The 17,813-nt window shown below is 49.6% G+C and overlaps 1 protein-coding gene across 3 annotated transcripts in view; it reads right to left on the reverse strand.

Annotated features, from left to right (window-relative positions):
* The window catches only part of LOC124127167 (muscle-specific protein 300 kDa-like), a 270,673-nt gene that overhangs the window by 217,127 nt on the left and 35,733 nt on the right, over window positions 1–17,813 (reverse strand). For all 3 annotated transcript variants that reach the window (XM_048384845.1, XM_048384846.1, XM_048384847.1), the window contains 14 exons: window positions 13,828–13,911; window positions 13,559–13,651; window positions 10,293–10,417; window positions 9,803–9,999; window positions 9,010–9,098; window positions 8,454–8,600; window positions 7,694–8,287; window positions 7,431–7,524; window positions 6,347–6,552; window positions 5,783–6,100; window positions 4,699–5,475; window positions 3,538–3,699; window positions 3,082–3,302; window positions 2,618–2,726 (listed from right to left, as the gene is read on the reverse strand). In XM_048384845.1, coding sequence (XP_048240802.1) covers window positions 2,618–2,726; window positions 3,082–3,302; window positions 3,538–3,699; window positions 4,699–5,475; window positions 5,783–6,100; window positions 6,347–6,552; window positions 7,431–7,524; window positions 7,694–8,287; window positions 8,454–8,600; window positions 9,010–9,098; window positions 9,803–9,999; window positions 10,293–10,417; window positions 13,559–13,651; window positions 13,828–13,911 — 3,216 coding nt within the window. The remainder of the gene's footprint in view (window positions 1–2,617; window positions 2,727–3,081; window positions 3,303–3,537; window positions 3,700–4,698; window positions 5,476–5,782; window positions 6,101–6,346; window positions 6,553–7,430; window positions 7,525–7,693; window positions 8,288–8,453; window positions 8,601–9,009; window positions 9,099–9,802; window positions 10,000–10,292; window positions 10,418–13,558; window positions 13,652–13,827; window positions 13,912–17,813) is intronic.

Below are 17,813 nucleotides of genomic sequence, written 5' to 3' on the forward strand. Positions count from 1 at the left end.
GGATTGGCATATAACAACATCTGTGTATTCTGGATTGGCATATAACAACACCTGTGTATTCTGGATTGGCATATAACAACACCTGTGTATTCTGGATTGGCATATAACAACACCTGTGTATTCTGGATTGGCATATAACAACACCTGTGTATTCTGGATTGGCATATAACAACATCTGTGTATTCTGGATTGGCATATAACAACACCTGTGTAATCTGGATTGGCATATAACAACACCTGTGTAATCTGGATTGGCATATAACAACATGTGTGTATTCTGGATTGGCATATAACAACACCTGTGTATTCTGGATTGGCATATAACAACACTTGCGTAATCTGGATATGAAATTGAAATGACATCCTAATGACATGGACGAGTGACATAGGATGTGAATAGGCCTCTTTATGTATCTAGTCATCAAACGTATTACCAAAGCGAGATAAACATTGATGGGGATTCCATTTATGTTGGTTCTTGAATAAGTTATTATTATTTCTATTTACAGCTGGCTGTCACCTTCATAGGCAAGGCCAGGAAATCACTAATAGGGATAGGCAACTAGAACATGAAGTACAAGTTACACCGTAGAGGAGGAGGGGATGAAGGGTGGGGTAGAGGCAGAGGTAGGGAGGGATGGGGAAGGGAGGGACAGGGAAGTTCCAGGGATGAGGTAGGGGCAGTTCCAGGGGTGAGGTAGGGGCAGTTCCAGGGGTGAGGTAGGGGCAGTTCCAGGGGTGAGGTAGGCTCAGTTCCAGGGGTGAGGTAGGGGCAGTTCCAGGGGTGAGGTAGGGGCAGTTCCAGGGGTGAGGTAGGGGCAGTTCCAGGGATGAGGTAGGGGCAGTTCCAGGGGTGAGGTAGGGGCAGTTCCAGGGGTGAGGTAGGGGCAGTTCCAGGGGTGAGGTAGGGGCAGTTCCAGGGATGAGGTAGGGGCAGTTCCAGGGGTGAGGTAGGCTCAGTTCCAGGGGTGAGGTAGGGGCAGTTCCAGGGATGAGGTAGGGGCAGTTCCAGGGGTGAGGTAGGGGCAGTTCCAGGGGTGAGGTAGGGGCAGTTCCAGGGATGAGGTAGGGGCAGTTCCAGGGGTGAGGTAGGCTCAGTTCCAGGGGTGAGGTAGGGGCAGTTCCAGGGGTGAGGTAGGGGCAGTTCCAGGGGTGAGGTAGGGGTAGTTCCAGGGATGAGGTAGGGCAGTTCCAGGGGTGAGGTAGGGGCAGTTCCAGGGGTGAGGTAGGGGCAGTTCCAGGGATGAGGTAGGGGCAGTTCCAGGGGTGAGGTAGGGGCAGTGGTGATGGGGTGGGGTACTGAGGCACAATGAGGGGCGAGGTAGAATCAGGGTCAGGGCTGAGGTAGAATCAGGGTCAGGGCTGGGGTAGAAACAGGGTCATGGGTGGGGTAGAAACAGGGTCAGGGGTGAGGTAGAAACAGGGCCAGGGTGAGGTAGAATCGGGCAGGGGTGAGATAGAATCAGGGCCAGGGTGAGATGGAATCAGGGGTAGGGTGAGGTTGAATAAGGGGCAAGCGGTGAGGCAGAACCAGGGGCAGGGGTGAGGTAGAACCAGGGCCAGGGTGAGGTAGAATCAGGGGCAGGGGTGAGGTAGGGGCAGGGGTGAGGTACAATAAGGGACAGGTGTGAGGGATCAAAGGTGGGGCAGGGGTGAGGGAGAAAAAGGGGGCAGGGGTGAGGTAGGAGAGCAGGGGTGAGGTTGGAGTGGGTGAGGTTGGAGTGGGTGAGGTTGGAGTGGGTGAGGTTGGAGTGGGTGAGGTAGGAGCAGGTGTGAGGTAGGAGAGGGGTGAGGTAGAGGGAGGGGTGAGTTAGGAATGGATGTTGGGGGGACATGAATAGGGGGAAGGAAAGGAAGTCTAAACTGTCACATTAGAAAATGACACCAAATATAGTGATGAAGTTTTATAACAATGGTAGGAGGTGGTTTCTATGTCTAAGTCTACACACAGATTACCTTGAACTATTCCCAGCAGGAGCAAGACAACACAGTGTAAAGTTTTATAACACACCTGATGTAAAGCTTTATAACGCACCTGATGTATAGCTTTATAATAAACCTGATGTATAGCTTTGTAACGCACTTGATGTATAGCTTTATAACACACCTGATGTATAGCTTTATAACACCTGATGTATAGCTTTATAACACACCTGATGTAAAGCTTTATAATGCACCTGATGTACGGCTTTATAACACACCTGATATATAGCATTATAACACACCTGGTGCATACCTCCATAATGCACCTGATGTACTTTATAACAGACCTGATATATAGTTTTATAACACCTGATGCATAAAGTATGCACTCATGGCCTAACAAACATTCACAGGCATAAACATTGACTGACAAAATGGCTTCAGAAACTGGTGCCATTTAACTCTGTGTGGACTATTTAATTTCAACACAGCTTTTCTCCAGCCTTCCAAATCCAACTTCTGGACACTTCTGGACACCAAATACGTAAGCTCAGCAAATCATCCACTCAACCACAAGCATAGCTCTGAACCCCCAGCCCTCATCTACCCACACTGCGTACATCCATACACCCCCATACCCCCCACCTGGGTACTACCCCCCCACTACCCTCAGAAGCGCGCCCCAGGCACCCACCTGGAACTGGGCCAGCATGTCCTTGTACTCGTCACTGGTCAGGTCCTCCTTCTGCATCTCCTTCATCAGCCCTTCCACGTCCATGATCCAGCGACTCACTTCCCCCAACCTGTCACAGCCAAGCAAGCAGTGTATGGAACATCTGTATGACACACACATTTGTTTGTTTGTTGTTTAATGCCACACTCACCAATATTCCACTTAGCTGACGGCGGTCTGAAAATAGTCTGCACCAGACAATCCAGTGATTGACATCATGTACATCAATCTACGCAGTTGGGATACGATGACATGCAACAACCAAGTCAGACCACCTGATCCCGTAAGTCGCCTCTTACGACAAGCAAAGTCGCATGTTACTGCAAGCATGAGTTGGTGAAGGCTTCTAATGGAATGTTCACAGGTCATCACAAAGAGACAAAACACAGCAGGTATCACCTCTCTCTAACACACATCACACTCACTTTGTGTTGTAGTCCTTCCATCGCTGCGGGAGCTGCTTCAGCTGCTCGTGGGTGGTGTCGGAGATGGAGTGGAGACGTTTCCACCGCTGCAGGTGGTCGTCATACCGGTTCCGCAAGCTGCGTTCATCCTGGGACAGCTCCAGCAGGTGCTTGGACAAGGAGTCCATGCTGCCCAGGCACTTCTCACAGGTGGGGACCAGGTCACTCTCATGGAACAGTTGCTGCACACAACAGACACAGTTAGTATAGTGCCACCTTATATTTACTGCACACCCCTGGGTTATCTATACTAATGTGCTTAAGACCTACCCTGTCCCTATACCCTTGGGTTATCTATACTAATGTGCTTAAGATCTACCCTGTCCCTATACCCTGGGGTTATCTATACTAATGTGCTTAAGACCTACCCTGTCCCTATACCCTTGGGTTATCTATACTAATGTGCTTAAGACTCACTCTGTGTTTCAGCAAGGCGGCCTTCACATCCTCATTCCGAGCAAGCTGTTCCTGGTGGTGTTTGATGGATTTCTCCGCCGATGTCACATTCTGTAGAAATTTGTCTTCTGGGACTGCAAACTCCAGCTTGAGGAGTTTAATTGGTGCATGGTAGTGTATATTCTGAAAACAGAAAAAAAGTTACTTTTATGTGTTCATTTTATCAAACATCTTTGACAACTACATAAAAACAGAACTAGACTTGGTACACTGGCCTCTAAGATCAATGACAAGACAATTCCATACAAAGATAAAGAAATTCAATAAGAGCACTGCAAAAACCCCAAAAGGAAGGCTTTCAACCCTGCCTATTGTCCACACATACCATTCCTTCCTCCATCCCTGACATTCTTTCCTCCACCCCTGATATTCCTTTCTCCACCCATGACATTCTTTGCTCAACCCAACATTCTTTCCTCAACCCCTGACATTCTTTCCTCCACCCCTGACATTCTTTCCTCCACCCTTGACATTCTTTCCTCCACCCCTTACATTCCTTTCTCCACCCAATGACATTCTTTCTTCCAACCCTGACATTCCTTCCTCCACCCTTGACATTCTTTCCTCCACCCGACATTCCTTTCCTCAACCTGACATTCTTTCCTCTAAACCTTGCCATTCCTTCCTCCGACCCTGACAATCCTTCCTCCACCCGACATTCTTTCCTCCAACCTTGACATTCCTTCCTCCGACCCTGACATTCCTTCCTCCACCCCTGACATTCTTTCCTCCACCCCTGACATTACTTCCTCCGACCATGTTGAGGAAGGAATGTCAAGGGTGGAGAAAGGAATATCAGATTCCTTCCTCCACCCCTTACATTCCTTCCTCAACTCATGACATTCTTTCCTCAACCCCTGACATTCTTTCCTCCATCCCTGACATTCTTTCCTCCACCCCTGACATTCCTTCCTCCACCCCATAACATTCCTTCTTCCATCCAATAACATTCCTTTCTCCACCCCTGATATTTCTTCCTCAAAACCATGACATTCCTTCCTCCAACCCTGTCATTTCTTCCTCCAAACCATCACATTCCTTTCTCCACCCCATGACATTCATTTCTCAATCCCTTGACATTCCTTTCTCCACAATCCCTTGACATGACTTCCTCGACCTCACCTTCCATCGGTTCTCTATTGCCGTCATCTCCTTCTTGAGCCCTGCCTTGTCCTGTTCCTCCAACTGAACAAGGATCTCCTCCCCTACACTCAGATAGTCCAGCAGCATCTTCTGGTTTACTCTGTCAAAGAACAGTTTGTGTTTGCGGATGAGACTCTCAGGGTCATCCTCTTTATCTTCTAACACAGTCTCTGCATTGTCCATCCACTCAGACAATGCATTCTGCTTCTGCTGAAGTAAGCGCCACAATCGTGCAAGATTCTCAAGACGCTTCTCCCAATTTTTGGCAGATGTGACGCAGTTCTGGAATCTCATATTTACTGACTTCATCAGTTCATCTGCTGGAGTGAAGTCCACTGACTTCAGCTTACCCTTGGCACTGTTCACTTTCTGATAGACTTTGTTCTTGCTTTCAAGAATTGATTTTTGGTAGGTGATCTCAGAGAAATAGGCCTTGTGCCTCTCGAGTCTGGCTTCAGTTGCCTCCCCTGACCCATCCAGTCTGTGAGTCTGTAGGAGTTGTTCCCCCTGCTCCAGCCAGCGGCCCAGATCAGCGATGCCGGTCTCCAGGGACTCCACGTTGGGCAGGATGGCCTTGAGTGCTTTGCTCCGGTCAGGCAACTCCTTCCTCAGCTTCAGGATGACCTCCTTATGATCATTAAGCGTCTTCAACATGTCATTGACAACATCGGAGGAGCTGTCCTTCACCAAGGACTGCGCTGTCTTCGTTGTAGTTTTGAACACAGCCTCGATCTCCGACACTTGGGAGCCAAGCACCTGCAACATAAAACCAAGCTTTCTATGAGGGAAATAATCAAGAACTGACTGCTGAAGTCAAACTGAAATCATTCTCTCAGAGTAGATGAAAAAAATCATTCTGATAATTAGATAAGGTGAATTAATTTGTTCTCAGGGTGCAAACAAACATCCTATTCCTGGTAGGATGAAGACTGGTGCCTTACATACATCAAGCCTATGAAGGTAATGACATTGGGAGAGTCCGTCACCGAGTCAGTAAGTCAGCCGCTTTGACCAGCTTGTCAGTTCTACCTCTGTCAGCTGGGAGGGAAGAGGAGCTACTCACATCCAGCTGCTGCAAGTGTTCTTTCAGGGCAGCATGAACACAGGGAATCTGGGGCCCCACTATTTCATCCGTGGTCTGCAACCAGCCCTCGATATGTCGGATGCCCTCTGAGTATTCGTCGCGAGCCCGGCCAATAACCTCCACCTGCTGGAAGTTGGTGAAGCCATCGGTGAGCTCCGTGTAGCGCCGGTTCAGCAGGGCCAGTGTCTGCCTCACCTCCTCCGCCACCTCCGGCCGGGTGGTCTCCATCAGGTAGTCCCCGCTCCGGTTCAGTGTCCGGTGCCTGTCCTCATACTCAGCCAGGTCCTCAAAGTAGAGCTGCAACATTCAGGAAAGTGAGTTTACTTGCTTGCTGCTTAACACCATAATCAGCAATATTACAGCAATATGAAATCAGGGTCAAAGAAAACAGAAAGTCACTGAGCCTGACCATCCAATCCACTTAGTCACCTCTTACAACCAGCAAGTCAGCAATTTTCTGTAGTCTGGACCAGACAATACAGTGATTCATAACATGAGTTATCCACCAATTGTGACAGAATCTGGACAGAAGTGCACCCTGACCTGTTTCTCCTCCGGTGACCTCTGCATGACCTTCTCCCCCTCGGTCAGCCACACGGTCAGCACCTCCACACTGCTGTTGTAGGACTTCCAGGAGTCCAGGAGTTGACCGAGGCTCTGCCCAACACTGCGGATCTCCCCTGATGTCTTCTGCCAACGTCCAGTCACATCGCCAAGGAATCTCGTCAAGTCATTCATTTCAATAGGGTCTGGAATGAGATGTACATGCAACGTTAATTCATAAACTTCCCAAATCAGCAGGAGAGTAAGAGAGTGGCTCACTGCCATTTGGACCGTTAGTTCTTGGTGTCAGGGTGAAACAAAAGGAACAACTGAACAGGGATAGAGATAGAAGAGTGAGTGAGTGAGTGAGTGAGTGAGTGAGTGAGTGAGTGAGTGAGTGAGTGAGTGAGTGAGTGAGTGAGTGAGTGAGTGAGTGAGTGAGTGAGTGAGTGAGTGAGTGAGTGAGTGAGTGAGTGAGTACAGTTTTACACCTCTTTTAGCAATATTCAAGCAATATCACGGCGAGGGACACCAGAAATGGGCTTCATATATTGTACCCATATGGGGAATCGAACCAAGATCTTTGGCGTGATGATCGAACGCTTTGACCACTAGGCTACCCCACCGCCCCGATAGACATTAAAGAAACCCATGAGGTGTGGAGGTAGGGACCAGCACCAGGGCTGTGGGCACAACAAGGGCTGTGGGCACAACAAGGGCTGTGGGCACAACAAGGGCTGTGGACACAACAAGGGCTGTGGGCACAACAAGGGCTGTGGACACAACAAGGGCTGTGAGCACAACAATTGCTGTGGGCACATCAAGGGCTGTGGGCACAACAAGGGCTGTGGGCACAACAAGGGCTGTGGGCACAACAAGGGCTGTGGGCACATCAAGGGCTGTGGGCACAACAAGGGCTGTGGACACAACAAGGGCTGTGAGTACAACAATTGCTGTGGGCACATCAAGGGCTGTGGGCACATCAAGGGCTGTGGGCACAACAAGGGCTGTGGGCACAACAAGGGCTGTGGGTACATCAAGGGCTGTGGGCACAACAAGGGCGGACCAGTCCTCTGCAACTAACCTCCACCATTGTTCTTGTAGGCCTCTGCCTTCTTCTTGGTATCATCATGTGTCTTCTTGTAGTTGTCAAACAGTTGCCCATTCACAACAAAATCCTGCAAAGGAAATCAAAATCATACAATTTTGTTTGTTCAGAAAATTTGATGGAGAATTATCTTTCTCCACTGCTGACCGCCCAATATAGGAAGAATGTTTTAATCTGACAGAAACATAGCATCACTGACTTAATCTGATGCACAAGGACAAACTCTCTATATCACTGACCTGGTAGTCTTCTCCCATGGCTTCTACCTCCTCAAGGCGGCCATATTGGACTGTCCACAGTGCTGCCTTCTCCTCGGCTGCCAGCAAGTATGCCAGTAGGAGATACCGCACTTCCAAGTACTCCAAGCGACACTGTCGTCTTGGCGCATGTTTCACCACTTGCTCCATCCGCTTATGAAGTAAGTCCATATGGGGCGGGTGCAGAACCTCACCCTCATAGCGCCCTGCTTTCTTAATTTGTTGGAAGAACTGTTTCTGTGATTCCAAGTCTTTAAAAAATACTTTGTGTTCACCTAACAAGTTTCTCATCTGCACAGCCATCTCCTCCGCCTCATCCACCTGCTGCTCCCGCTTCTCCAGCAGCCGCTCGGCGTTGTACAGCCACTGACCGAACTGACCGAGTCGGCCTGGCAAACTCAAGTCCAACTTCAGCAGCCAGCGCTGGGTCAAGTCCTCTGCCTCACGCCACTTGGTGTCCAGCTTCTGCCAGTCTGACATGCTCAACTTGGCAGCTTTCCCAGACAACACTTTCTCCCCAATCTTCCGGTAAACTGGCTCTCGCTTGTCCATCTCGGCTTTGAATAACAAATAATCCTGAAACAATATGAGAAACAGAATCAAATATGTGGCTCTCAACAACCAGTCAACTCACAAACTTTAAAGTGTCACCTTCAACAAACTTGCTGCTATGCTTAAAAGGAGCAAGTTATTGAGGAGTTCTTACTGTCAAACTTATGTGGGAAGCCAGCTTGTGGCCTACCTTGAGTTCCGCCTGCCTGTCTGTGACGGGCTGTTTGGCTGCTTCCAGTGTGTCCTTGGCGTCCTGGTTCAGCCAGTTCATCAGGGCGCTGTAGGCCTGCATCTCCTGGTCCGCTGTGTCAAGCTTCAGACTTGGAACACCCTGGAACTGGAACATGCTCGGGACATGAAGCAAGCTGGCTGATGTAGAGGACACTATCTGATTCTTCCCACACATATCTCCGGCAGTATGCACGTAACTATCAGGTTTATGTCTGTTTTGTTTATCAATAGTACAATGGGAATCATCCATATAAGTAGCCATATTTTCACTTTCAGCGGGCTTCTAAACAGTGGGCTTCTAAACAGCGGGCTTCTAAACAGCGGGCTTCTAAACAGCGGGCTTCAGGCAAGAGCTGAAGAAACTGTTGACAAGAACTGTGACAGCGAGTTTCTAATGATCTTTCTTGGAGAAACTGAGTTAACAAAACTTTTGACCATGTTGACAGCCGTTAATTTGTTTTATACTTTTTTATATTTTTGTTTAATAAGGCATAACGATGTAGACAGCTACTCACATTGGCCTCGCCAGCCTCGGGGTATGCCTTGAGGATGGTGGCGACATACGTCATCAAAGACTTCTCGTCTGGCTTCTCCACATCAACATCTAAAACAATCATTGATATATTATTCATAGGGGCAAGGATATCATTGCAATAATTTTCAGCAATTCTCAATGAGATTAATCAAAGATTACAATATACAGAATAACCTACTCGAAAATCAGAATTACAGATTATATCTCATGTGAGGGTTTTGTGTTACTACAGGAGTCTTGTGTTACTACAGGAGTCTTGTGTTACTACAGGAGTCTTGTGTTACTACAGGAGTCTTGTGTTACTGCAGTATTCTTGGGTTACTACAGGAGTCTTGTGTCACTACAGGAGTCTTGTGTCACTACAGGAGTCTTGTGTCACTACAGGAGTCTTGTGTCACTACAGGAGTCTTGTGTCACTACAGGAGTCTTGTGTTACTAAAGGAGTCTTGTGTTACTACAGGAGTCTTGTGTTACTACAGGAGTCTTGTGTTACTGCAGTATTCTTGTGTTACTACAGGAGTCTTGTGTCACTACAGGAGTCTTGTGTTACTGCAGTATTCTTGTGTTACTACAGGAGTCTTGTGTTACTGCAGTATTCTTGTGTTACTACAGGAGTCTTGTGTCACTACAGGAGTCTTGTGTTAATACAGGAGTCTTGTGTTACTACAGGAGTCTTGTGTTACTACAGATGTCTTGTGACACTACAGGAGTCTTTTGTTACTAAAGGAGACTCGTGTTACTACAGAAGTCTTGTGTCACGACGAGCGTCTCACCTTCAGGGTCAAGCAGCCGGGGGATGCCTAGCTCATTCTCGGCCGTGGAGAAGGCATGCTCCAGGTTAACACGGGCGTTCTGCTTGCGGATCTCCTCCATGTCCACCAGGTCGGGGCGGATGTTGTGGATCATCGCGTTGAAGGCCACTCCATCTCGCCAACTCTTCCCGAAGTCGGTGACTTTCAGACCATATTTCCTGCAATGATCATACAGACACAGACCCCGTCATCCTCATACCTCACAACACAGAGGAACCCCCCAACACATACCATTCCACCAATCAGGATGTAGAATTCCCTGGCAGAAAGTTCTTCGCTCACTGCAGACCCAACTTTATTATTAAAGGAAGACTGACTCCCATCAATGATTGTATGTGCCTCATAGCTACTGACTAATGCTCCTAAATGTTGCAATTTCTATCTGATCCAAACTGCACTTCCGATTACCCTATGCTGATCATCACTGAGATGAGTTTTTGCATCCACTCACTTGGCCAGCACGCTGTCCGCCCACGCCAGCAGGCTCTGCTTTGGCAGTGTAGGCTTCTTCTTTTTGGACGGCCCATCTCCGTCCATGTCTCCCATATTTGGCACATTAGACATTGTCTCTTCAATCTGCATAGACATGAACACATGATCTGAGGTGTTACATAACAGACGTCTCTATTACACTTCAAAATTCTACCATATCTAATGTAGGAAAGTTACTTAACAGCTTCATCAGAGGAAGTCAGGTTGATTTCAAATTATCACAGGAGCTTGCAGTTATACTCAGTAGCACATTGGCGTTACAGTGTAGGGTTACCATGGTTACATGATAAAACCCCTGGTTTGTGTGTGCACGTGAGTGCTTGTTTAATTTTTTGTCACTTAACGTCACACTCAGCAATGTTCCAGCTATATGACAGAGGCCTGTAAATGATCAAGTCTGGGCAAAACAATCCAGGGTTTGATATTGTGAGGATCGATCCACGCCACTGGCAAACGATGGCAAGCTATCAACAATGTCACAAAGCCAGCCCACCCGATCACTTGGTAGACCCTCACAACCAGCAAAGGTTGCAGGGCATCACTTTATAATCCCAGACTCTCCGCAAAGAACCACTCCGATCCCAGACTCCCCACGGGGAACCACTCCGATCCCAGACTCGCCACAAGGGACCACTCCGATCCAAGACTTTCCACACAGAACCACTCCGATCCCAGACTCCCCACAGGGGACCACTCAGATCCCAGACTCGCCACAAGGGACCACTCAGATCCCAGACTCTCCACACGGAACCACTCCAATCCCAGACTACCCATGGGGGACCACTCCGATCCCAGACTCCCCACGGGGAACCACTCCGGTCCCAGACTCCCCACGGGGAACCACTCCGATCCCAGACTCGCCACAAGGGACCACTCCGATCCAAGACTTTCCACACAGAACCACTCCGATCCCAGACTCGCCACAAGGGACCACTCCGATCCCAGACTCCCCACACAGAACCACTCCGATCCCAGACTCCCCACAGGGGACCACTCAGATCCCAGACTCCCCACAAGGGACCACTCCGATCCCAGACACGCCACAAGGGACCACTCCGATCCCAGACACGCCACAAGGGACCACTCCGATCCCAGACTCCCCACGGGTAACCACTCCGATCCCAGAATCCCCACGGGGGACCACTCCGATCCCAGACTCGCCACAAGGGACAACTCCGATCGCAGACTCTCCACACGGAACCACTCCAATCCCAGACTACCCATGGGGGACCACTCCGATCCCAGACTCGCCACAAGGGACCACTCCGATCCCAGACTCGCCACAAGGGACCACTCCGATCCCAGACTCTCCACATGGAACCACTCCAATCCCAGACTACCCATGGGGGACCACTCTGATTCCAGACTCGCCACAGGGAACCACTCCGATTCCCAGACTCCCAAATGGGGACCACTCCGATCCCAGACTCCCCACAGGGGACCACTCCGACCCAGGTCTCCCCACGGGGAACCACTCCGATCCCAGACTCCCCACGGGGGACCACTTCGATCCCAGACTCCCCACGTGGGCCCACTCTGATCCCAGACTGCCAATGGGGGCCACTCTGATCCCAGACTGCCCACGGGGGCCACTCCAATACCAGATTCCCCACAGGGGCCGCTCCGATCCCACACTCCCCACAGGGGACACTCCGATACCAGACTCCCCACAGGGACCATTAATATCCCAGACTCCCCACGGGGGACCACTACTATCCCAGACTCCCCACGGGGAAACACTACTATCCCAGACTCCCCACGGGGAACCACTCCTATCCCAGACTCCCCACGGGGAACCACTCCTATCCAAGACTCCCCATGGGGGCCACTCCAATACCAGATTCCCCACAGGGGCCACTCCGATCCCAGACTCCCCACAGGGGACACTCCGATATCAGACTCCCCACAGGGACCACTCCTATCCCAGACTCCCCACGGTGAACCACTCCTATCACAGACTCCCCACGGGGAACCACTCCTATCCCAGACTCCCCACGGGGGACCGCTTCGATCACAGACTCCCCACGGGTGACCACTACTATCACAGACTCCCCACGGGGGACCACTTCTATCACAGACTCCCCACGGGGGACCACTACTATCACAGACTCCCCACGGGGGACACTACTATCACAGACTCCCCACGGGGGACACTTCTATCACAGACTCCCCACGGGGACCACTACTATCACAGACTCCCCACGGGGGACCACTTCTATCACAGACTCCCCACGGGGGACCACTACTATCACAGACTCCCCACGGGGGACACTACTATCACAGACTCCCCACGGGGGACACTTCTATCACAGACTCCCCACGGGGACCACTTCTATCACAGACTCCCCACGGGGGACACTTCTATCACAGACTCCCCACGGGGACCACTACTATCACAGACTCCCCACGGGGGACCACTACTATCACAGACTCCCCACGGGAGACCACTTCTATCACAGACTCCCCACGGGGTACCACTTCTATCACAGACTCCCCACGGGGGACCACTACTATCACAGACTCCCCATGGGGGACCACTTCTATCACAGACTCCCAACGGGGGACACTACTATCACAGACTCCCCACGGGGGACCACTTTTATCACAGACTCCCCAGGGGGGACCACTACTATCACAGACTCCCCATGGGGGACCACTACTATCACAGACTCCCCACGGGGGCCACTAATATCACAGACTCCCCACGGGGGCCACTACTATCACAGACTCCCCACGGGGGACCACTTCTATCACAGACTCCCCACGGGGGACCACTTCTATCACAGACTCCCCATGGGGGCCACTACTATCACAGACTCCCCATGGGGGCCACTACTATCACAGACTCCCCACGGGGGACCACTTATATAACAGACTCCCCACGGGGGACCACTACTATCACAGACTCCCCACGGGGGACCACTACGATCACAGACTCCCCACGGGGGACCACTACTATCACAGACTCCCCACGGGGGACCACTTCTATCACAGACTCCCCACGGGGGACCACTTCTATCACAGACTCCCCACGGGGGACCACTTCTATCACAGACTCCCCACGGGGGCCACTACTATCACAGACTCCCCACGGGGGACCACTACTATCACAGACTCCCCACGGGGGACCACTACTATCACAGACTCCCCACGGGGGACCACTTCTATCACAGACTCCCCACGGGGGACCACTTCTATCACCGACTCCCCACAGGGGACACTGACCTGGAAGTACAGGATGATGGTCCAGATGAGACCCAGGACAATGGAAGGCTTCCCATCTGCGATGTCAGTGGAGTTGATGTTGACCATTTTGATCTGATGAGAAAAGGTAAATACAGGATCAGTGAGCCTCATCTCCAATACATATTGTGACATTCAATCACTCACACTCAGGTCGAAGACGTATCTTCCAATGACATTGTATTGTTTCACGAAAGTAACAAATAGGCATGAAAACAAGTAGATATGTTGTCATGGAAACAGCAACTCACATTTTTCTTCGTGAGGAATGATAATGCTGTGGAAATGTTGCTGAGATGATGTGGACGCTTGAGTCGGGGACCTTTCTCCATTGGCTGGAACAGAAGCAGATGTATGTACAGGACACTGGTTGCCATAGATACATCACACGTACAAAGCACTGGCTGCCATGGAAACGTCACATATACAAGGCACTGGTTGTCACAGATACATCGCATATACAGGGCACTGATTGCCATAGATACATCACACACATGGACACTGGTTGCCATAGATACATCACCACAGGAAAATGGCTGTCATAGATACATCACACATACAGGGCACTGGTTGCCATAGATACATTCACACATACAGGGCACTGGTTGCCATAGATACATTCACACATACAGGGCACTGGTTGCCATAGATACATTACACATACAGGGCACTGGTTGCCATTGATACATCACACATACAGGGCACTGGTTGCCATAGATACATCACACATACAGGGCACTGGTTGCCATTGATAAATCACACATACAGGGCACTGGTTGCCATAGATACATCACACACATGAACACTAGTTGCCATTGATACATTACACATTTACATATTTGGATACAATATTTGGATAGTAAATACGATACAAAAGTAAGATGGTTGACAAATATGTTTTAAATGGATTGAAGTGTTCCTTCAGAATTAGTTGCATGAAAGGATCACAATTAAAGTGATATTCTGGTAAGTCAGTATTCTGCAGTAATCTAGTTGTACCTCCCTGTCCCACTAGTCTCATCTTGCATCTTGATACAATGTTCGTAATGCAGCCGAGTTATTTTATAGTTTTCAGGTTCCTATTCTATGCCAGGACACACTGTAAATAAGTTTCCAATGGGGCTGAAACTAGAAAAGGGAGATCTAACATGGACCATCTTGATTCCACAGTGGAAGTGTGAATTTGTCTGACTCATTGTGTCACACCCTCTGTGCTGTCCTATATATAGCCCGGAATAGTGACGGTGGAGGGGGGCACTGGGGCCTTCAGCAGCAGTAGCAAGGTGTTTGTTTTTAAGACAGAGTCCAGACGGCTAGTGGAAACTTTATTTCACTCGGTCTTTGTAGCAAATCCTGCTTGCACAAGACAAAACCGCTCACTATGTCTATATTTCTGTTTTATCCAGTTCCAATTTGTAACAAAAATAGCACTGTGAACTGGTTCAGATTGCAGCCCTCTCATGCTTCTAGCCAATGAGGACTTCCATCCTTGGCGTTTTACTGAGCGGGGATTTCCAAGGCTGCTTCGTGAGTCTTCCCCAAGCATGAAACCATGAAGATGACAGCACGTTATTGTTACTGCAGACAATTCTGAGCCAGGAATTCATTTTAACAAGTAAAGCTGATAAACTGTATTAAATCTATCAGAGAAAACATTAAACCATAACATGGTGAAGTCAAAGAAATCACTCGAATCTGTTGATTAGAATCACCTCGCCTACTCCCAGAAACAGATTGTCATGCTTTCCCCGTTACATTCATCTGTCTCACTCCTGCAGGCAGAACACCATTAACTAGTCCAGGAATTTGAAATAACATACATCATAAGACATGTCAGATGCAAATTAAAAAATTTCAACCTTTGACGAATACACCAAAAAAAATGACTATATTTGTTCTCACACTTCCACAAAAAATCAGAACGCTTATACTCAGCTAAGCCTTCAAAGTCCTACAACTGAGGTACACAAGATTGTGCTGGGGAGATTAGTCAACAATAAGTTTGTTTTAGTGCCACTGCTTCTATACTGTGGCCTTGAAACTTAACAACACAAAAGCTTTTCTTTGGCTTCTATTATCAAGATCTAACTCCACGTAAGTCACAAAACAAAGCTTGTTATTTAAACATGGTAAGAATCTATTGCTCAAGCTATATTTGCAGCTCCTGACCACAAGCTTTAGTATACACAAGGTAGACAGTTTACTACACAAGGTAGACAGTTTACTGAACACAAGCTGTAGTACACACAAGGCAGTTTACTGAACACTGAAAGGGGGTGGACTTGTTATCAGCACCGTCATTAATCTGCCTCAAGTCGGTCAGTTGGTTGGATCGGGCAGGTGGGGGTATGTGATTAGACTTGAGGGGGGGACCTGGAATGTGGTGAAGTGAGTCGTGATTTGTCACAATCAATAACTATGAACCTGATATCAGAGATCAAGTTTCCCTTCGTGATAATGTCCCCCTCTAAATCTGGCCCCTCTGGCAAGCTGCCAACCACTCCATGCTCACTCAATCTCCGTGATTTTTGCCACACAAAACAATGTCACTATCTTGTTTCCAGTTGTCTGCAGGTGAGTGGTAGAAATCCAGGTACGTGGACTGTGTGGTGTAGACTATCGGACAGATAGACCCACACCAGGTACCCAGCCGCCACACCAACAACACGATGAGACCCGTCCTCTCCACAGCGGGAAACTATCATTTGGATATTTAATAATTAAATGACTGGAGGAGACGAAGATGGTTTTCCCCCAAGGTTATTGATTAATCTGCCTACCTGGGATTAATCACATTTTCCACGCTTGTGACTTGTTGACACTTACAGTGCTCTCCTGGAACATTAAACTATAATCTACTCTCTTCCAAGCAGCATGTGAAGGACAGGTTAAGGACAAGTGTTATGGACAGCCAAATACTTGATTAAAATATGACTACATCTAATTTGCCTGTCAAAGGTTTAGTAAGTGGGAACAGACATGACACACTGACATCTTGAAGTAACTGAAACCTAGCGTATGTGTGTCCGTGTGCATGCATGTGTGCAAGCAGGCATATGCACAGTATGCGCATATGCGTAAAAGTGGGCTGGGGAGTGGGTGTCTGTGTAAGTGAGTGAATTACATCCCACCATGGACTCACTATGTCCGTGAAGCCTGGGGACAGGCATGTATTGAGGGAGGATCTAGTGAATGCAGTTTGATGCCAAGGTCATCACAGAAGCCTACAAAATGTACCGTGTGACCACCCAATGAGCACCATGTGACCACCCAATGAGCACCGTGTGACCACCCAATGAGCACCATGTGACCATCCAATCCCCATAGCAACCAAAGCAGGGCTCACCATCACACGGGTCCCTGTGACCCAATGAGGGACACTGCCATCACACGGGTCCCTGTGGCCCAATGAGGGACACTGCCATCACACGGGTCCCTGTGGCCCAATGAGGGACACTGCCATCACACGGGTCCCTGTGGCCCAATGAGGGACACTGCCATCTACTCACATACTGCTCACCAGTACACGGGTCCCTGTGGCCCAATGAGGGACACTGCCATCACACGGGTCCCTGTGGCCCAATGAGGGACACTGCCATCACACGGGTCCCTGTGGCCCAATGAGGGACACTGCCATCACACGGGTCCCTGTGGCCCAATGAGGGACACTGCCATCTACTCACATACTGCTCACCAGCACACGGTCCCTGTGGCCCAATGAGGGACACTGCCATCACACGGGTCCCTGTGGCCAAATGAGGGACACTGCCATCTACTCACATACTGCTCACCAGCACACGGTCCCTGTGGCCCAATGAGGGACACTGCCATCACACGGGTCCCTGTGGCCAAATGAGGGACACTGCCATCTACACACGTACTGCTCACCAGCACACGGGTCCCTGTGGCCCAATGAGGGACACTGCCATCACACGGGTCCCTGTGGCCCAATGAGGGACACTGCCATCTACTCACATACTGCTCACCAGCACACGGTCCCTGTGGCCCAATGAGGGACACTGCCATCACACGGGTCCCTGTGGCCAAATGAGGGACACTGCCATCTACACACGTACTGCTCACCAGCACACGGGTCCCTGTGGCCCAATGAGGGACACTGCCATCACACGGGTCCCTGTGGCCCAATGAGGGACACTGCCATCACACGGGTCCCTGTGGCCCAATGAGGGACACTGCCATCTACACACGTACTGCTCACCAGCACACGGGTCCCTGT

Source organism: Haliotis rufescens, unplaced genomic scaffold (assembly GCF_023055435.1).
Source record: "Haliotis rufescens isolate VD_foot unplaced genomic scaffold, xgHalRufe1.0.p SCAF_51, whole genome shotgun sequence".
In the NCBI taxonomy this organism is placed as follows: domain Eukaryota; kingdom Metazoa; phylum Mollusca; class Gastropoda; order Lepetellida; family Haliotidae; genus Haliotis; species Haliotis rufescens.